At 43.9% G+C, this 16724-nt stretch overlaps 1 protein-coding gene and 1 long non-coding RNA gene across 11 annotated transcripts in view; one reads left to right on the forward strand and one right to left on the reverse strand.

The window, feature by feature from the left end:
- Positions 1-1477: 1477 nt before the first annotated feature.
- LOC115648712 lies at positions 1478-15830 on the reverse strand. The gene is made up of 4 exons (XR_003999653.1): positions 15104-15830; positions 5563-7097; positions 4385-4444; positions 1478-3087 (listed from the first exon to the last, which is right to left on the reverse strand). It is a non-coding gene; the product is annotated as an uncharacterized LOC115648712 (long non-coding RNA).
- Positions 15831-16146: 316 nt separating this feature from the next.
- QKI (QKI, KH domain containing RNA binding) overlaps positions 16147-16724 on the forward strand; it is a 340409-nt gene continuing 339831 nt past the window's right edge. For 6 of the 10 annotated variants that reach the window (XR_003999651.1, XM_030556704.1, XM_030556705.1 and 3 more), the window contains exon 1: positions 16154-16388. Coding sequence is in view for 7 of the 10 variants with exons in the window: in XM_030556704.1 (XP_030412564.1) it covers positions 16247-16388 (142 nt within the window). In the remaining 3 variants the exon portion in view is untranslated. Of the gene's footprint in view, positions 16389-16724 lie in introns of all 10 variants that reach the window. The other 4 variants (XR_003999652.1, XM_030556710.1, XM_030556709.1 and 1 more) reach the window with 3 other exon arrangements.

Consider the following 16724-nt stretch of genomic DNA (forward strand, 5'->3'; position numbering starts at 1 on the left):
GTCTACTGCATGCTGCTGGTAGATGGGGTGTTGCAGCGTTGAACAGCAGCATCCCCTCCCCTCCCCGGTGGCAGACGGTGCAAAATGACTGATATCTGTCGTCATCATCATCATCCCGTGAGTGTTCCTGGCTGGCCTCGGTGAAGTCAGCCGGGGGCGCCTGGGCAAAAATGGGAATGACTCTTGATCATTCCTAGCAGAGGGTACAAAAGGCTTGGTAACTGTCCTTATCATAGCAACTGGAGGCTGAGCTCCATCAGCGTCCCCGCACCTTTCATGTCTAATGAAGATTCTGTACTGCCTCCCCCTCATTTTATCTCACTAAAAAGTCAGTGTTTCTTATTCCTGCATTCCTTATTACTTCATCACACAAATGGGGCACAATGCCACGGTAGCCCAGGAGGGTTGGGGGAAGAGGGAAGCAACGGGTGGGGTTGCTGCAGGGGCACCCCCTAGAATGGCATCATCATTTCTGCGGGATCTCTGGGGCTCTGACCCGGAGCGGCTGTGCTCTCTGGTTCTCTAGTACACTTGCCCCATATTCTAGGCAAGACTGACTCTATTTTCAGACAAAACATAAAGAAGGGAATGACCTGCGGAGTCATTCCCATTTTTGTCCATGCTCCCCTGGCTGACTTCAGCGAGGCCAGCCAGGAGCACCCATGACAGCAGCAGACGGTACAAAAGGACTGACAACTGTCATCGCCAATTTCCAATTGCAAACGGTGCAAAATGACTGATAAACGTCATCACCAATTTCCAATTGCAGACGGTGCTATAGCTGGTAACCGTCTCTTTAACCTTGCAAAGGCAAATGAATGCTGCTGTGTAGCACTGCAATACCGCATCTGTCAGCAGCATCCAGTACACATACGCTGACAATGACAAAAGGCTAAACGGGCTGCATGGTTGCCATGCTATGGTGTCTGCCAGGGCAATCCAGGGAAAAAGGGCGCGAAATGATTGTCTGCCGTTGCTTTCACGGAGGAAGGATTGAGTGACGACATTTACCCAGAATCACTCGCAACACTGTTTTTGCATTGGGATTTCAACCCAGAATTCCAATGGGCGGGGGAGACTGCAGGAACTATGGGATAGCTACGGGACAGCTACCCCCAGTGCAACACTCCAGAAATTGATGCTAGCCTCGGTACGTGGACGCACACCACTGAAGTAACGTGCTTAGTGTGGCAGCGTGCACTCGACTTTATACAATCTGTTTTAAAAAACCAGTTTACATAAAATTGGAATAATCCCGTAGTGTAGACATACCCTCAGTGGGAAGTTGTACAAATCTGACAGTTTATTCTACTCTTACATTGTGGAAATCACTAGACTTTTTATGGGTTGTGTAGAGTGGCATGTCCCCAACTCCATTCCTGAACTTACTAGAGCTCCATCTTGGCATCACATATGTATCGACTGAAAAAGGGATAGCTATGCATTAATTCATAAGGAACAATCTTAGCCCAAGAATTATACAAATTATGAAAAATCTTTGAGATTTTTCAAGGAGTACCTGATTTATTTAAGATAAAACATGCCAATATTTAAAATTAGATTGAAAGAAAAGGCTACTCATTTTAATAATTTAGTTGTCAAGGATGAATACAGGTAAAAGTGATCTACAGATTTGTGTGTTGTATAATTTTTACAGCCTTAACTACATTTGGCTTCTGAGTATGACCAAGATTCCTTGGTCCCATGGAAACCACTTTCTTCGATTCTTCAAGTTCTTCATTTGGCAAGCAAGAAAGGGCAAGGCCATGCTGTAAACTTTACTCACTTAAGTAATCTTGCATAGCACTGTGATTTGGCTCTTTATATTTAAGTCTGTCTCAATGACAATCTTACTCTGCATAAGTAAGGATATAGAATTTGGTCCTAAACTCTCAGTTCACTGCAGCACTTTTGATTCAGGAGGGTGAAAAACTTGTTCCTAGCACAAGCACAGAAAGGGATCACTAGGCAAATTTGTGGTCCTGGCTGCAAAATTCTCTGAAATTGTTATTTTAAGATTTTTTTGTTCTGCTGCATTGGCGCATTTTCTCTTTTGGAGGCAGAGATGGTGCTAACAGGTTTGGAATCTGTGGCCACAGGTGGTTCCCACAGGAAGTGAAAGCACAGCTTATGCACTGCATTTGTGTTTCAAACTCTATATTGGTACTGTGTAAGTTAGCTAAACCAAACTTCTCACTAACACCTGAAATCTGTTGGCCCAGACAAGAGTTTCCAGCTCCTCAGAATTGACCCTTCTTTGCCAAAAACTGGTGAGACATACAGAGAAGGCACTACAGAGAAGACGGCTGGTCTTGTTGTTAAGGCCCTGGACTGGGATGCAGTAGAATGAGGGTTCCATTTCTGACTCAGCCAATGACTTCCTGTGTTACCATGAGTAAGTCTTTTATTCCTTCTGTGCCACAGTTCCCCAACTGGGAATAATATTTTTTTTTCCCACTCTTTGTCTAGTTAGATTATCAGTACATCAGAAAAGACTTTCTCCTACTATGGGGATCTGGATTTTAGTTGTGGTGGCTGAGTGCTCCTGAAATACAAATAAAAAATAATAGTATTAGGGGTGGAAACACTGTCCTTTCCTCCCTCCCTGTGGGTTGCCTAACTTGGTGCTCCTGTGGCTGCAACTAACTGGCTCCTTTTGTGCTCCTGCCATTTTCTGGTAGCTGCTCTTCTCCTGATTAAGGTCTTTTACTGATTTCCCACATTCCACAGGGCTGCTCCCTAGCTTGGGCCTATTTTTGGTCTCGTTCCCCACCTAAGGCAGCTATTTTCACTGACCAGGAACCTCCCTCTTGCCCTTAGGAGTTTCTTCTGGGTCCAGTTCAGTCCCTGCTGCCCCAATATTGGGACTCCTCTATGCCTCATCACTCTTGTTTACTTACTTCTTGGAGGCACATGCTGCCCCCTTTTGAAGGGATTTTCTTTTACTGCCTTTGGGACTGGCCTGCTATACAGTTTCCCTCCATGTTCTGGACTTTCCTCTTCTTTCTTCTTCCATAGCTCATCTGCCCCACAATTTGTTCCTGCTCCTTTTACAGCCTCCCACCAGCCTGTCCTTATGCCACAGTTCTTTTTTAAATGGATATGAAGATAAAAATAATCCACAAGAAAGCCCAGGAAAAGGAGGGACAAATTATTATGTAGGAGGGGGGCAAATATTTGCTTCCCAGGGACCCCCAGAGTGGTTGGAGCACTGGCAGTAGGACTAGTGGCCAATGCCATTGTAGCCAGGCCAGGAACTGGGGCCAGAGAATAAAGCCATAGTCAAGAGCAGGGTTGGAATAAAGCAAGAGTAGAGCTGGGAGTTACGCCGGAGCAAGAGCAAGGCTGGAACAGAACTGGGAATATGTTTGGTGTCAAAACACCATGGGAGCAGGCAACAGCCTGTGGAGTCTATTATCACTATCAGTCAGAGGAGAGTTTCAAGCCATGAAGTAACACGGGGCAGGCTGAGCTGCTGTTTCTCCTGTGAGGCTCATATACATGCCCTAAGAGTCACCAGGCTGGCTCCTGGATTAGCTGGAGTTGAGCACGGGAATGACTCATCACTACATGGGGATTAGACAGGCTCTTGCTTAGGAATGACTCATTACTTCACTCACACTTGCCCTCTTTGGAAGTAACAAACAATCTTTTGAAAATCAATGACCAGTTGGCAGGATGAATTGCTGGTAACCAGACTAGGAAACTTACTTCTGCTCCCTCATTCTGAAATCTGAAAACTCTTCAGATGTACCCAGTGAAGTTCTCTGGATATGGGTAAATTTTCTAAAGCGCCTAACTCCTATTTTTAAAAGTGACATTGGCACTTCAATAGATTTTGAAAAATTAACCCATGGTCACCATTGGCAATACATCTTTTATACAGCCAAAAAAAGGGATTTTTACCCATAGGATGAAAGAACCGAATGGGCATTTTAAGGTAATTTTATTTCTCAATCCTGAATTTGGATTTGGCTATATAGAACTTCTCTACCTTGGGACCTACTGAGCTGAACTTTTGCTTAACACAACCCTTAGGTATCATAGGCAAAGTCACTGAAAATAGTAATACCAATATTTGGAACTGACATAAATGATAGCTGTAGAATAAATGAAAGGTAGATGGCTTTATCGGATTCTATTACTTATGAACTTGAACATCCTGAAAATAAACTACAATAAAACAGGAATATATTTATTAAGGTAACTTTTTATGAATCCAGATAGACATATAAATATGAATAACAGAGCCTAGACTTTGAAATTCTATTGCACTTTAAGAGCTATGAGTTAATATTCTGGCATTGGTTGAATGAGTTTTTAAATGATAGTTCAAAAGCATTTGTTAAATCTCATGTCCTGGTGCATGATTATGAAAGGATACTGTAGAATTACTGTCCCACTTTTATGAGCCGGGCCTTGTCTGCAACAGCCATGTGTGCATCTGAGAATAAAAAAGGGAAGGAGGAGGATAGATATGATTAAAGGTTGAGAAGATGACTCTTCTGGACAATGTGATATTGAAGCAGTTAATATGTCCATGTTTCAGTTCTAGTATTTTAATACAATATATTCTTCCTTCTATAAAAAGAACCATAAAGGTTCCTTAATTTATAGTTTTGCATTATTCATATTTAAAGAAGATTTACATTCAACTACATCTAGCTAAAGTCTTATTTTAAGCATATTGTAGGCTTTTTTTTTTAAATGTAGGTTTAGTTTCCGAAAAGACGTAACCATACCAAACAAGGAGGGAAAATGAAATAAAATAAAATTTTATATATCGTGAAATGAAATAAAATTGTATCACATATCATATGATTAACATTGTTTTTAATTATTTATTCCAGTTAAAATTTCATTTCATTTCATGATATACAAAATTTTATTTCATTTCATTATATATATAATAATAATATAATATGCAAACTAAATGAAGGCACCTGTACAGTGTTACATAAGAAAAAAATCTGGGTCATATTTTTGCTGGTGGTGTTAAGACAAACTGTGTGTGTACAATACTTAAGTTTAATCTTTACTTCATTATTGAACACACAAAACTAGCTACCGCTTTTTAGAAAAGCTTTCATTTTTCAATTAACATGTTTTATCTCAAATCTGCTCTGAGTTGAAACAAGAGTTACATTTGCAGCTGAGGAAAGCAAAGATGAAACTTTGTTCTCTCTTTTGTGTTCAGCTGTACAATTTATTTTTCTCCTGGCAACAGATTTTAAATCTCTTTGCCTTTTTTTTTTCCATGGGAACTGTTTGGTAAGTGCCGACATTAGAGCTGACAAAGCTTTGTGTGTTTTTTTTCCCCTTTGCCTGGTTTCTGTGTCTGTGTGTGCAGGCATGCATTCATTAACGTAATTCCTCAACATTCAACAAGAGTGCATCATAAACCAGAAGAAAAAAAGCCTCATAAATATTTAGATCCTCCAGTCTACCTTCCAAACTAAAGTGAAAAAGAGTATTTAGTAAGGACTTGGTCTAAGTTAATCTGCATGTGAATTGAAAGGGGGTACAAAAGGATGAAAAGGTAGTGGAAACTAGCATACAAACCCCATGGTCTCCAGGGGGTCATTCATCTTGTTCTTGTCAATACAATCTCAGTCTCACTGCTTGGCTGTTTTCTGCGCAGGACCAAACAGACCAACTTTGCAAAGGATGTGCATGTTTTCTTCCATCATGTAATTTTTCTGGAGGAGAAGCAAAATGCCTCATATTTTGAGAGTAGCTGGCTCCTCTAATGGCCTACCTGCTTGTTTGCTCCCTCTCTATGCACATCAGATGTCTGAATTTAGTAATTGACATAAATAGACAAACAGGATGTATGTAAACAATTTTTGGATGATAGTTAATGATGGAAAAGACTTAGGATCAAGGTCTATCCCCTTCCCATAGAGGATACAGAAAAATCTTACATTTTACTGTTGTTTGACACACAGCTGAAAAATTGTACATGATGGGCCTGATTCTACCGTAATACCAAATCAGAATTAGTGTCTCTGTATATGTATAAATATTAAGCCTGTTACATCTAACATATGCTATTGATATCTTGTGGTAGTATTCACAAGAGGCCCAATAACCTTCCTATGAGAAATAAGAAAAATATTTAGTTTCCCTAATAAAAATATTGTGAATGAATGTGAATATTGCATTTATACAGTGTTTTTGTCCCTGAGATTTCAGTGAATTATTCCAATCACTTCTCTTATAATGCAGTCACGCTTACACCACAAATGTCATTTTATAAATTTGAGTTTTTTTACAAATAGAAAGATGCTTATTGTGTAAGTATTTAATTCTATGTTCTTACTTTATGTGCTATTGTGAAATCAAATTAGTGAATAAGAATTAGAAATTCTGTAAGAACTTGGGAGGTACAGTCACTGTGTTTAGACAACCTTCTTATCCAAAATGATCCAAGGACCTCTAAATTGTGTAAGCTGGTAAAATGGTGAAAATAATGGCTTCACACATGGCTGAGCTATTGATCAGAAACTACCAGGTCACAGCATCTTTTTTTGTTATTATGAGAGCAAGGCCACAGGAGAGCCAAATGGTGAGACTTAATGTAAATTGCTGTCTTTCACCTAATGGGTTCTCCAACCAAAAAATAAAAAGGCAAAACAGAAACAAATACCTTAAGTAAAATGGCTGACACCCACCCAACTGGCACAGAGAAGATAATTTTTTTCTTAAATTTACTTGATTTCCATAATGCAATCTTTTCCACACTAACATAACCCCTCAGGCCCAGGTCATCAAAGTTATTTAGGAACCTAACTCCCATTGATTTTAAGGGAAGGTAGGTGCCTAATAATTACCTTTGAGGATTTGGACCTCAACCTTTTTTATTTTAACACAGGCCTCTTTAAAGGACTCCATTACTAATCATCTTAAATGCTGTCAATCTGTCTCAGGGATCTCCACCCATTCTGAAATATCATTGGTGGAGTTCCCAGAAATCATATCTACAGTCAGAGAGATAATGGGTATATATAAAATCCACAATGGAGCAGGGTAAAAAGGATTAATACAACCTTCCATGAATGTAAATCAGCTGTACAACATCTCCAGAAATGCTCCACCTAGAAGAAATGATCAGGAGAGGAACATGAAATAAAAGAGAGGACTTGGCTTTTTAGGAAGAAGACCACCTGTTATTCTTGGAAGAAATTGGCTATTAGAGGTCTAAGAACTAATGCCTGTTTGTCAGAGGGTAGGAAACACAGGGTTTCCTTGAGGTAAGAGAAAGCTTTGAGCCTAGTTGTGTATCCCCAACCTCCCTTCTTTTTGGAGTGTAGAAATAGTCGGCAAGCTTGGTGAATGTGGGGGACTCTCCAGGCCTTAGTGAAGGAAAGAAGACTGCCTAGGAATGGCTAGTCAACACCTGACTTGGAGTAGTAACTTTTTGTTGATACTTTACGGTGGTATTTTAATTAAAAAGGATTTTTCCCCCCTGCTTTGCCTGAGGAGCGTTTTCTTCACAGTTCCTGCTGTGACTTGTTGGGTCTCTGACTGTGTTGTCATAATCAGACTAAACGTTAACTTGTGAATAATAAAAACAACAGTAATAAGCAACCTGCAAAACTGGATGTTGCATTACAATATTTGGGAAAATGCAATAATCAACATTCTGTTGCCTATGAAGATAGGGAACAGCCTCTTCCTCAGTTCAGGAAGTGGAGACAGGAGCTGGAAGACTAAGAATAAAACCTAATATGCTCGGTGTTTTTCAAAAAATGTCAGGTATTAGCAGTACACAGCCTTTCATACTAGCAAACTTCACATACAAAAGGCTATAGAAGACAGGCCATGAAACTCTGGTGGATCCAAATTTCATATTCTTAATAAATACCATACTAGTAGCTTTCTCCCTGAGAAACTTCCAGTGCTAGAGTTGTAACAGTCATCCTTAATTCAGGAGTGATCTTGTAAATTCTACGATATGAAGCTGCTTATCTTGTCACCTTTGCCAATGAGATTAAGAGGCCTTAACAATTTTTGTCTTTTCAGTGAACTTGTAAACACACTTAGATTATAATACATATACATAAGAACTTTGCACATATATAAAACAAGTGTGAAGCTTTAGATTCGGGTGGTTTTGAGTTGTACAAGCAAAAGAGTCTCTTGAACATATGGAAAGTGTTTGCTTCTCTCTCCTCCTCTTCCCACCCTCACAACTCAAACACAGCTCCACTGGTTTGGTTCAAGCTTTCAAAAAACCCTCTATCCTCTGGGTTTAGAGCAAACATGGAAAATTCCAATCTGCAAGGAATTTGTTGAGAAAACATTATGAGAACTGGAGGAAAAAGGAGGGTCAGAATGCAAGTGACATTGGAAATGACAGTCTAGTTTGACCTATAGTGACTGCTACACTAAACAGAATATATCTAGTATGTGGGGCATACTTCCAGCTTGAAGTCCTGATGATTACACATCTGGCTTTGCTCTTATGGTTAGACAAAAGAACTTCTTGATGGACTTCTAATTTACAGTCCATTTTCCCCATGACATATACTTAAGGCGAATTCACTGCTCTAAAACAAATATTATGCTTGTGAACAAGACAATGTAATAGCATTTTAATCAATGGGACTACACCATGCACATGATAAACTAAGTTTATCTTTGATTTTTTTCTTAAAGCACAAATGGTATGTAGGCACTTACATGGTCTGAGCCTGCAAAACTTTATTCAAATGAGCAGTTCCTTTAAATTCAGGAGATATCCCCTTTTTTGGTAACAATTCTGCCAACCAATTCATTGTTCATAACTGTTTTGAAAGCAAAATATTAAAAGTGAAGTGTTTTTGCTACCTCTTGTCAGAATCTCATGAATAAACATGAAATCAGACATATAGCAGGTATTGTTTTAATTTTTTCTTTTAAAAAATTTACAAGTATAAGAATATAAGAATGGCCATCTAGCCCACTATCCAGTCTTCCAACAATGGCGAATGCCATATGCTTCAGAGGGAAAAAACAGAACAGGACAATTATTGAGTGGTCCATCCTGTCGTCTAGTCCCAGAGTCTGGCAGCCGGAGACTTAGGGACATGCAAAGCATGGAGCTGCATCCCGGGCCATCTCATAAAACAGAGGAAAATTAAAAGATATCAAAAAGTCTTAATGCTACTCCAAACAACACCAAAGTTCATGCTTGTGAGTACCATCTCCTCAGAACTCCTTGGTGCATAAATACACCTGTAGTGTTATAGCTCCCAATATATGTATATACTTCAGTTTCCAATCACAATCCAATTGTCTTAGATAGGAACATGTGTCTTGCATACTTCCCCTGCCACTAAACCACTTTATTTTAAACTGATGAGTAGCAAGCCATTAGCTAAACAGGGTCACATGATTTTGTATCAAGTAATTGGATTGTTTTGTAATCCAAGTGATCTGGCTTTCTTCTGAGCCACGGCAGCTGCCACTTTTTGGCTTTGAGCCCAAGGGCCTGTTTACTGACTGCAGTGATCCCTCCTTAGATGTCCAGTGATAGGCAAACAAGTATCTCAGGCTGAATCTGAGTGCAGAAGTGCCAATACAAGTGGCACATGCTTTGAAATGCTTCTTGGACCATCAGAAAAGATCCTGTGGTATGTATAAGTCTAAGTAATAATTCTTTGCACTTGTATAGTGCCTTTCATTTCACATCTTAAAGAACTTGAGTAAAAAATGTTTCATGGCCTTTGCAGTGCTGTGGAAACTGGGAAAGGGACCCTAGGAGATATGAGAGCTACAAACTATATGGCTGCTATATCCCAATAGATAATTCCCAAGTTCAGCTGAAAATCTTCGGGTAGTAGGATGAGGAAGACAAAGAAAAGAATGTCAGATGCTACCAGAAAAATCAAGGCCCCTTCTTCCTCTCTCCCAGAAAAACAGTGAACTTTTCCACTTTCCTGCGATTTCTGAGTGATTAGACACTGTTCCTGCTGCTCTGCTTTAAAGGAAGGATGTGAACTCCTATATTAAGGCAGGACACTAGGCCTTTGAACACATTAAAACATGAAGGTCTGTGGGCAAACTCCAAGCATAAGAACCTCTGTGTGGGGAACCAATGGCCACAGTGGTGCCAGCTTCCCCTCAGCTTTGGCAAAATGCTGTTGAGTGAGTGTTCTGCCTTCCACAATTTTTGACTCTTTTGAGCTATATTGTTTCTGCCTTTCCTTGCCTCCTACAACAAAGGGGACATCTGGGGTTATGAGGGGTAAGGGTGCCAAGCAAGTGAGTGAACAGTTACTCTTTCCTCAATCTTTTGTAAAGTATGCAATAAAATATTCTGTATTTACTGAACTTGGGAATTTATACAGAACTATTCTTTGAAAAAGAACAAGACCTTTAGATAGCTGAAAACCCATATTCTGTGTCACTCTTTCAGACTGAGAGGCAATAGTTTATTACCAAACCACATCAACAAAAATGATACCAGCTCATTACGAAAAAAGCTTTAAAAAATGCAGAACCTTACTGTTGGTCTCCCTATGTGGCATTATTTGTCTTTTTAGAATACAAACTTTTTGGAGTCAAGAACTGCCGTCTATTATATAGCATGAAGCACAGACAGCACTTCACAGTCCCTCAGTGCAAGTCAGCATATATACATACCTATATATTTCAGATCTTCTAGTCAAAGAGAAATTTTAAAATATTGTACCAAAGTTAATATTTGCACTTTAAACTCTGCTGTCAGCAGAATGTGAGTCAAGCAGCAGAATGAATATGTTTAATCAGTCTGAGTAATCTCAATCTGTTCTTAAACAGAAAAAGTTAAGGTTGAAAGATGCAGTATTTAGTATCTTTGTTTATGCCATCCAGTTAGATATGTCTCTCATCCAACTCTGACAGCCATGTGGCTCGGTACCTCAGCCACATGTCTAGCTGACACTGGAACATGAATGAGAGCGAGCTGGCTGAAGCAGAACTCAGACAACAGAAGGATGGTGATGACAGGCTCTTGGAAGCAGCTGGAAAAGACAGTGGAAGTAATATCAACCCCTCTGACTGAAAGAGTGATCTAGCATTGGTTATCAGAGTTTGCAGCTTGGGAGTGGTATTAAACAGCACCCCTTTGCAGCTGCTGTCAATGATCCCATTACAGCAGTAACCAAGTTGGGTTTGTATGATCTGTGCCAAGTCTTTTCTTTCAGATATAGATATTGCCAGTGTTATTTATGTCTGTTACCTCAAAATTAGACTACTGCAATATGCTCTGTGGGGGCTATACCTTTAAAACCATTTGCAGACAAGCTTATGCAAAATGTGGCAGCTTGTTTGCTGAGCGCACAAGACATCAATGCTTCAGGATGGGGACTGGATGCTACTGATGTCCATGTAGAGGCTAAGGTGCTGGTTATGGCCTACAAAGCCCTAAATGGCCTGAGACCTACCTAAGAGATTATCCCTGTGACAGACTGCCACAGATGTAGTCAGAGATACTCAAGTCAGATCAGGGGTTCTCAATTTTTTCTTTCTCAGGCATCCCCCCCCCCACAACATGCTATAAAAACTCCTCAGCCCCCCTTTGCCACAACTGTTTTTCTGCATATCCAGTAGATTAAAAGCCAGGGGCATCATTAGGGGTAGCAAGCAGGGCAATGGTCCAGGTTCCAACACCACAGGCAGCTCTGCAAAGCTAAGTTGCTCAAGCTTGGGCTTCAGCTTTCTGCCCTGGGGCCAGTGAGTCGAACGCCAGCCCTGCTCTCTGGTTTATTCTGGCAGACCCCCGAAACCTGCTCACAGCCCCCAGAAGGCCTTGGACCCCTGGTTGAGAACCACTGAGTTAGATCATATTCCTTGCCACAATCAAGATGACAGTTTTGGCAGGCTGTTCTGGGTGAGGGTCCTAGGACTCTGAAATCTACTCTCATGCACTCTCCAAATTTGAAATTGCCCAAAATTGATGACCCTTCAGGCATGTTGCAAAGCCCATATATCTCATAGGGTTTTTGGGGAAGGATAAGGGTATGCTCCTGAGTATGATTCTGACAGAGAATGGTTATCTTCATTTGATTATTTAAGGCTGCTGACTGATAGTTATCTTCTGTTAATGTTCCTAGGAAGTTATTACGAGTTATTGTCACAACACAGCTTTTGTACAGATATGCTCTGTGTAACAGACATTGAAAAAAAGGGCATCTTTGGAATAATTTGTGCCTTGCTACACTGATGGTCACAGTAGAAATGTCAACAACTGGCTCATGGAGACCGACGAAGTGGGTATTCACCCACGAAAGCTCATGCTCCAAAAGATCTGTTAGTCTATAAGGTGCCACAGGACTCTTTGCTGCTTTAACATCTCACACCGGAAATACTTTCTTCAGATCATAGTTAAGACACAGAGGAAGTATGGAGTTGCTCACATTACTTCTTCCATGCTTTCTCTATTAGCTCTCCAGAATTGTAAATCTGATACAAGCTTTAAATTCACTAAATTATTAAAGTAAAAAAAGGGAGCTATTTGCTCACTCATGTCCTTAATAATTGCATTTTTTTTCAATTTGAGAACATACCCCTAAGAATGACAAATATAGGAACACAATGTACACCGTGGCACCTAGAAAGGACACAAATGTAGCCTTAAGATTGACTTTACTGTATGTGACAAACCCTGTTCTATTACATATCCCTAAAATATACTTGGTCAAGATGTGAACTACTCACATACATTTGAGAAACAGCCAAAAAATTCAAGAGCCAAAGGAAAAAATTAAGCCTGTAACCTTGCTGTTCAACTGGGGCAGTGTTTTTACATCTTAAACAGCTGTGCCTTAAATGTTGCTGCCAAGGTAGTGGAAGAGTAAGAATCTAATTTAAGAAACGTATTCATAATACTGCTACTCCCTCTTTGGGAACAAAACTAATATTGTATGTATTTATTATTTTCCAAAGATAGAGAAAATAAAAAGCCACTTATTTGAGTTACCTGATCTTAGCTTTGCTCAAAATATTGGTGTGCAAACCAAACCCTCACACAGAAATGAGATAAGGTATTGTCTAATGACCTGATATAATGCAGTAGAGCAGTGTTCCGGGGGAGGAGGAGGAGGGGCTGCGCGCTCCAGCAGATCGAAGACTGCTCAATATAACACAATAAGATTTTTTGGCTCCCAACCACAGCATTATATCAGGGTAGAGGTGTGTATGTATTTACAATAGGAAGATACAGAAAACACTTAAAAAGTCATTTTATTTAGTTTTGCTAAACTGACAACTCCACTTTTCCCTAAATATTCTGTCAATACTAAACAATAACCAATAGTAACAAGCACTAGTTAGGCCAGGAAGACTAACTCAAAATGTGGTTTTGCTTAGTTTAGTTTTGGTTGCATTTTATTTACCATAACAAATTTAAAATGTTTTATTTTCAAAAGAGCACTGATTTGTATATATAGAATTTGAACTACTATCATACAAAATTACCACTACCTAGCTCTTTGAATGTTTTTCAGTTATAGATATCAAAACACTTTACAACATAGGTGGAGTCTAGTGTGAGGTATGTAGCTGAAGATTAACTGACTTCAATATCATAAACTATAACATCACTTTGAAAGTGGCAAATTACCAAAGTCCTTTATTTGGTTCATTTTATTAAAAAAAAGCACAAGGCAGACTATTAACTGTACTAAATATTAAAAGTCTGATGACTTACAAAAAGAAAGCAGAACCAGGAGAGTGAGTGGGGCAGTTTTGGGTATGTGATACCATTGTTCACAGAGTAACAGGGGAAACCCCCATAAATAATGCTCACCTACTTATCTGAAAACATAGATGTTTCCATTTACTCTGCCATGGAAAAAATTCTTCTTGACACCTGATTCCAATTATTATTTTCAACCATTTTTTAATGAGGCCTGGTCTACAGCTTCCCTTGACCTAATTATGTCTGTGTACACACTACAGCCTTACTCCTGCTGATGTACACTAACATAACTCCACCTCCATGAGAGTCACAGGGCTTATGCTGGTGTAGTTGGGGTGACACAGAGTCAGGGTCGAGACTGTGGGTTATTTACATTTGCTGTTAACTATCATTCTTGTCAATTTCACAGCTCCATGCTGAGAGCCATGAAACTGACAAGAAAGGCACCCAGTTTGGGCTGTCACCCCCGGGACTGGGTGGGGGCTCTACCTAAAGCTAGCCTGCCTGGGAGCTGGGGCAGCCAGTCACCAACCCACCTGCACCGAGGCTCTCCATTCCCCCCCAGGGAGCTGAACAACTGCCCAGATGTAGGACACAGAGCTCCCTGCCGGGCACCCAGAGGGATGGGGCAGCCAAGTTCCTGCTAGGGAGCTGCATAGAGCTGACAGAGCCTGGACTCTCAGCCCCCCACACTGGCCCTCTTAATCCAGTGGAAGTGCTCCTGGCGAGGATGTGCACCACCAACAAAAGTTGAGCAGTCGGATATCAACTGCAGTAACTGCTGCAGTAGCTGTAAATCAACCTAATATGAGGCTATCTAAGTTTGCAGTGCAGACACGCCTAAGTCATTTTACTCCTGTTGAGCAAACCAGAAATGATGCCCTTTGTTTACTGATGATGTTCTTATCGCTTAACGTTACCATCACCCAGTGAAACGCTCCGGGCCCTCAGCTTGGAAAGGATTTAGCGTTCTAGATGCGAGGGCCCGCCCGGGCCGGGCACTGCTTTATAGCGGCGCCCCCCCGATATTTCTCGCGGTTCACAGCTGCCACTTCCATGAGCAACGCCTCGGTCGGGGCCTTTGGTGCGGCGGGCAGCACACTGCCATGCACCCCGCAGCAGCGCGGGGCTGATGCGCCTAAAGAGCCGTGCGGGCTGCGCCGCTCGAGGCCGCGGGGCGGTAAACTAGCCCTCTCCTCCGCCGCCCCCCCCAAGCCGCTGGCACACGGCGCCCGTCACGCTGCTGAGCGCCGGGGTACCCAAGCCGCCGGCTCCGCGCCCCTGGACGACTAGGCCCCCGGCGTGCCTGAGTGCAGGGGGCGGGGTCGCCTGAAGGCCCCTATCACGAGGCGTTTCGTTCTTGCCGTCCGTGGCTACCGGAGGCGGTGGAGCCTCCCATCCGCCCCGCACCGCCGGTGGCGTTTCCATCTCCCTCACCGCTGCCGCTGTAAACGTCGGCCGTTACTCCTCGCGCACCGCGTAGCCCCCCCCCCGCCCCGCCCCGCCCCATGACGCGCCCTGCGGCCCCTCCCCATTCCTCAGCAGGAGGCGGCGGCAGACGACTCTCTCGAAACGGAGTGTGAGGCTCCCGGTCGCGCACGCGCACGCGCAGCATCGGGGCTTCCCCCGTAGCACGTGACTCAGCCCCGCCCCCTCGCGGAATGAAGTAACAGGAGTTTGTTGTTTTGAAGAGTTTTTCATGCGTGCCTGTAAGAGGCGAGGCGAGCCGGGGCCGCGCGCAGAGGGAACAGCGCGAGCCTCTCCGCGTGCGCCGCACGTAGCTCTTCACGTGCGTGTGGAGGGGAGAAGAGAAGCGCGGAGCGGCCTCCTGGCTCCGCCTCTCCTTATTCCCGTCAGAGCGGCCCTGGGGAGCTGCGCCCCCCGCCCCCCCAAGTCCCGAGAGTGCGAGTGAGGCGCGGGTTGGCTCCGCCAAGTGGCGCCGCCGCTGTTCCCTGACTAACGGCCGCCCCGCCCCTGCTCCCTCCCCCCCGCGTGTCCCTTCCCCTCCCCCCCGCGTGTCCTGCCCCCTCCCCTGCCGCCGCCGCCGCTGCTACCAGCGCAGCCTGGACTAAGGCGAACTCCGGAGCGAACTGAGGAGAAGTGAGGAGGCGGCGGCGGGGCTGAGACTCACCAGCCACAGGCAGCGGGAAGGAGGCAGTGAGGACACCGGGCGCAGCGCGGCGGCAGAGACACCAGCAGCTGCCGGGAGGAAACAACCGGCGGCGGCAGCTCCTCCTCGGGAAGAAGCAGCAGCGGCTGCCCGGCCCCCTCCCCCGCCGCGGAGAGCAGACAGAGGCAGTGCCGCGGAGAGGAGCTGGGCTCAGTGTGCGCGCGGGAGGAGGGGGGACCTGGAGGACTGCGCCGGCCGGCCGGGGGCGCACGGAGCCGGGGAGCGGGGGAGACCGAGTTTCCTCTTTTCTGCACCCGGGACCCGGCGGTGGCGGGTTGGTTTGTTGCTGATTGAATCTTCCTCCTCCTCCTCGGGGAGCCCCCCTCCCTTCCCCGCCCGGATCCGGCCGGGCGCCCAGTGCCGTGGTTGGGCTGCGCGGCGGGCGCTCGAGGGCTCTGCGCGATTGGAATATGGTTGGGGAAATGGAAACCAAGGAGAAGCCGAAGCCGAGCCCCGATTACCTGATGCAGCTGATGAACGACAAGAAGCTGATGAGCAGCCTCCCCAACTTCTGCGGGATCTTCAACCACCTCGAGAGGTTGCTGGACGAAGGTAAAACACTCCCCCAGTCCTGGGCCTCCGCGCTGCTCCCTGGATCCTTCTCCGTCCTCCATTCCTGCCCCAAGAGCCGCGGGTGGGCTCTTCCCTGGCTCCTTCTCCTCACGGGTGTCTCGAGACTCTGGCTCAGCCTCCCATTTCAAACCATGAAACAAAGGGCTCGCCCAGTTTCTGCCTGTAACAGGAGAGATTTGGTGGGGGGTCTCGCCTTGTGAGGTTCCCCCCTCCCCCGGTTCTCTGCACATCGTCTGTTACACTGGGGGAAGGGGAACCACCACCTTATGGAGGAGAGGGAGCGAACAGGAAGGGGAAAGGCGCTGAGGAATGTGG

The sequence above is a fragment of the Gopherus evgoodei genome, chromosome 3, assembly GCF_007399415.2.
Source record: "Gopherus evgoodei ecotype Sinaloan lineage chromosome 3, rGopEvg1_v1.p, whole genome shotgun sequence".
In the NCBI taxonomy this organism is placed as follows: Eukaryota; Metazoa; Chordata; order Testudines; family Testudinidae; genus Gopherus; species Gopherus evgoodei.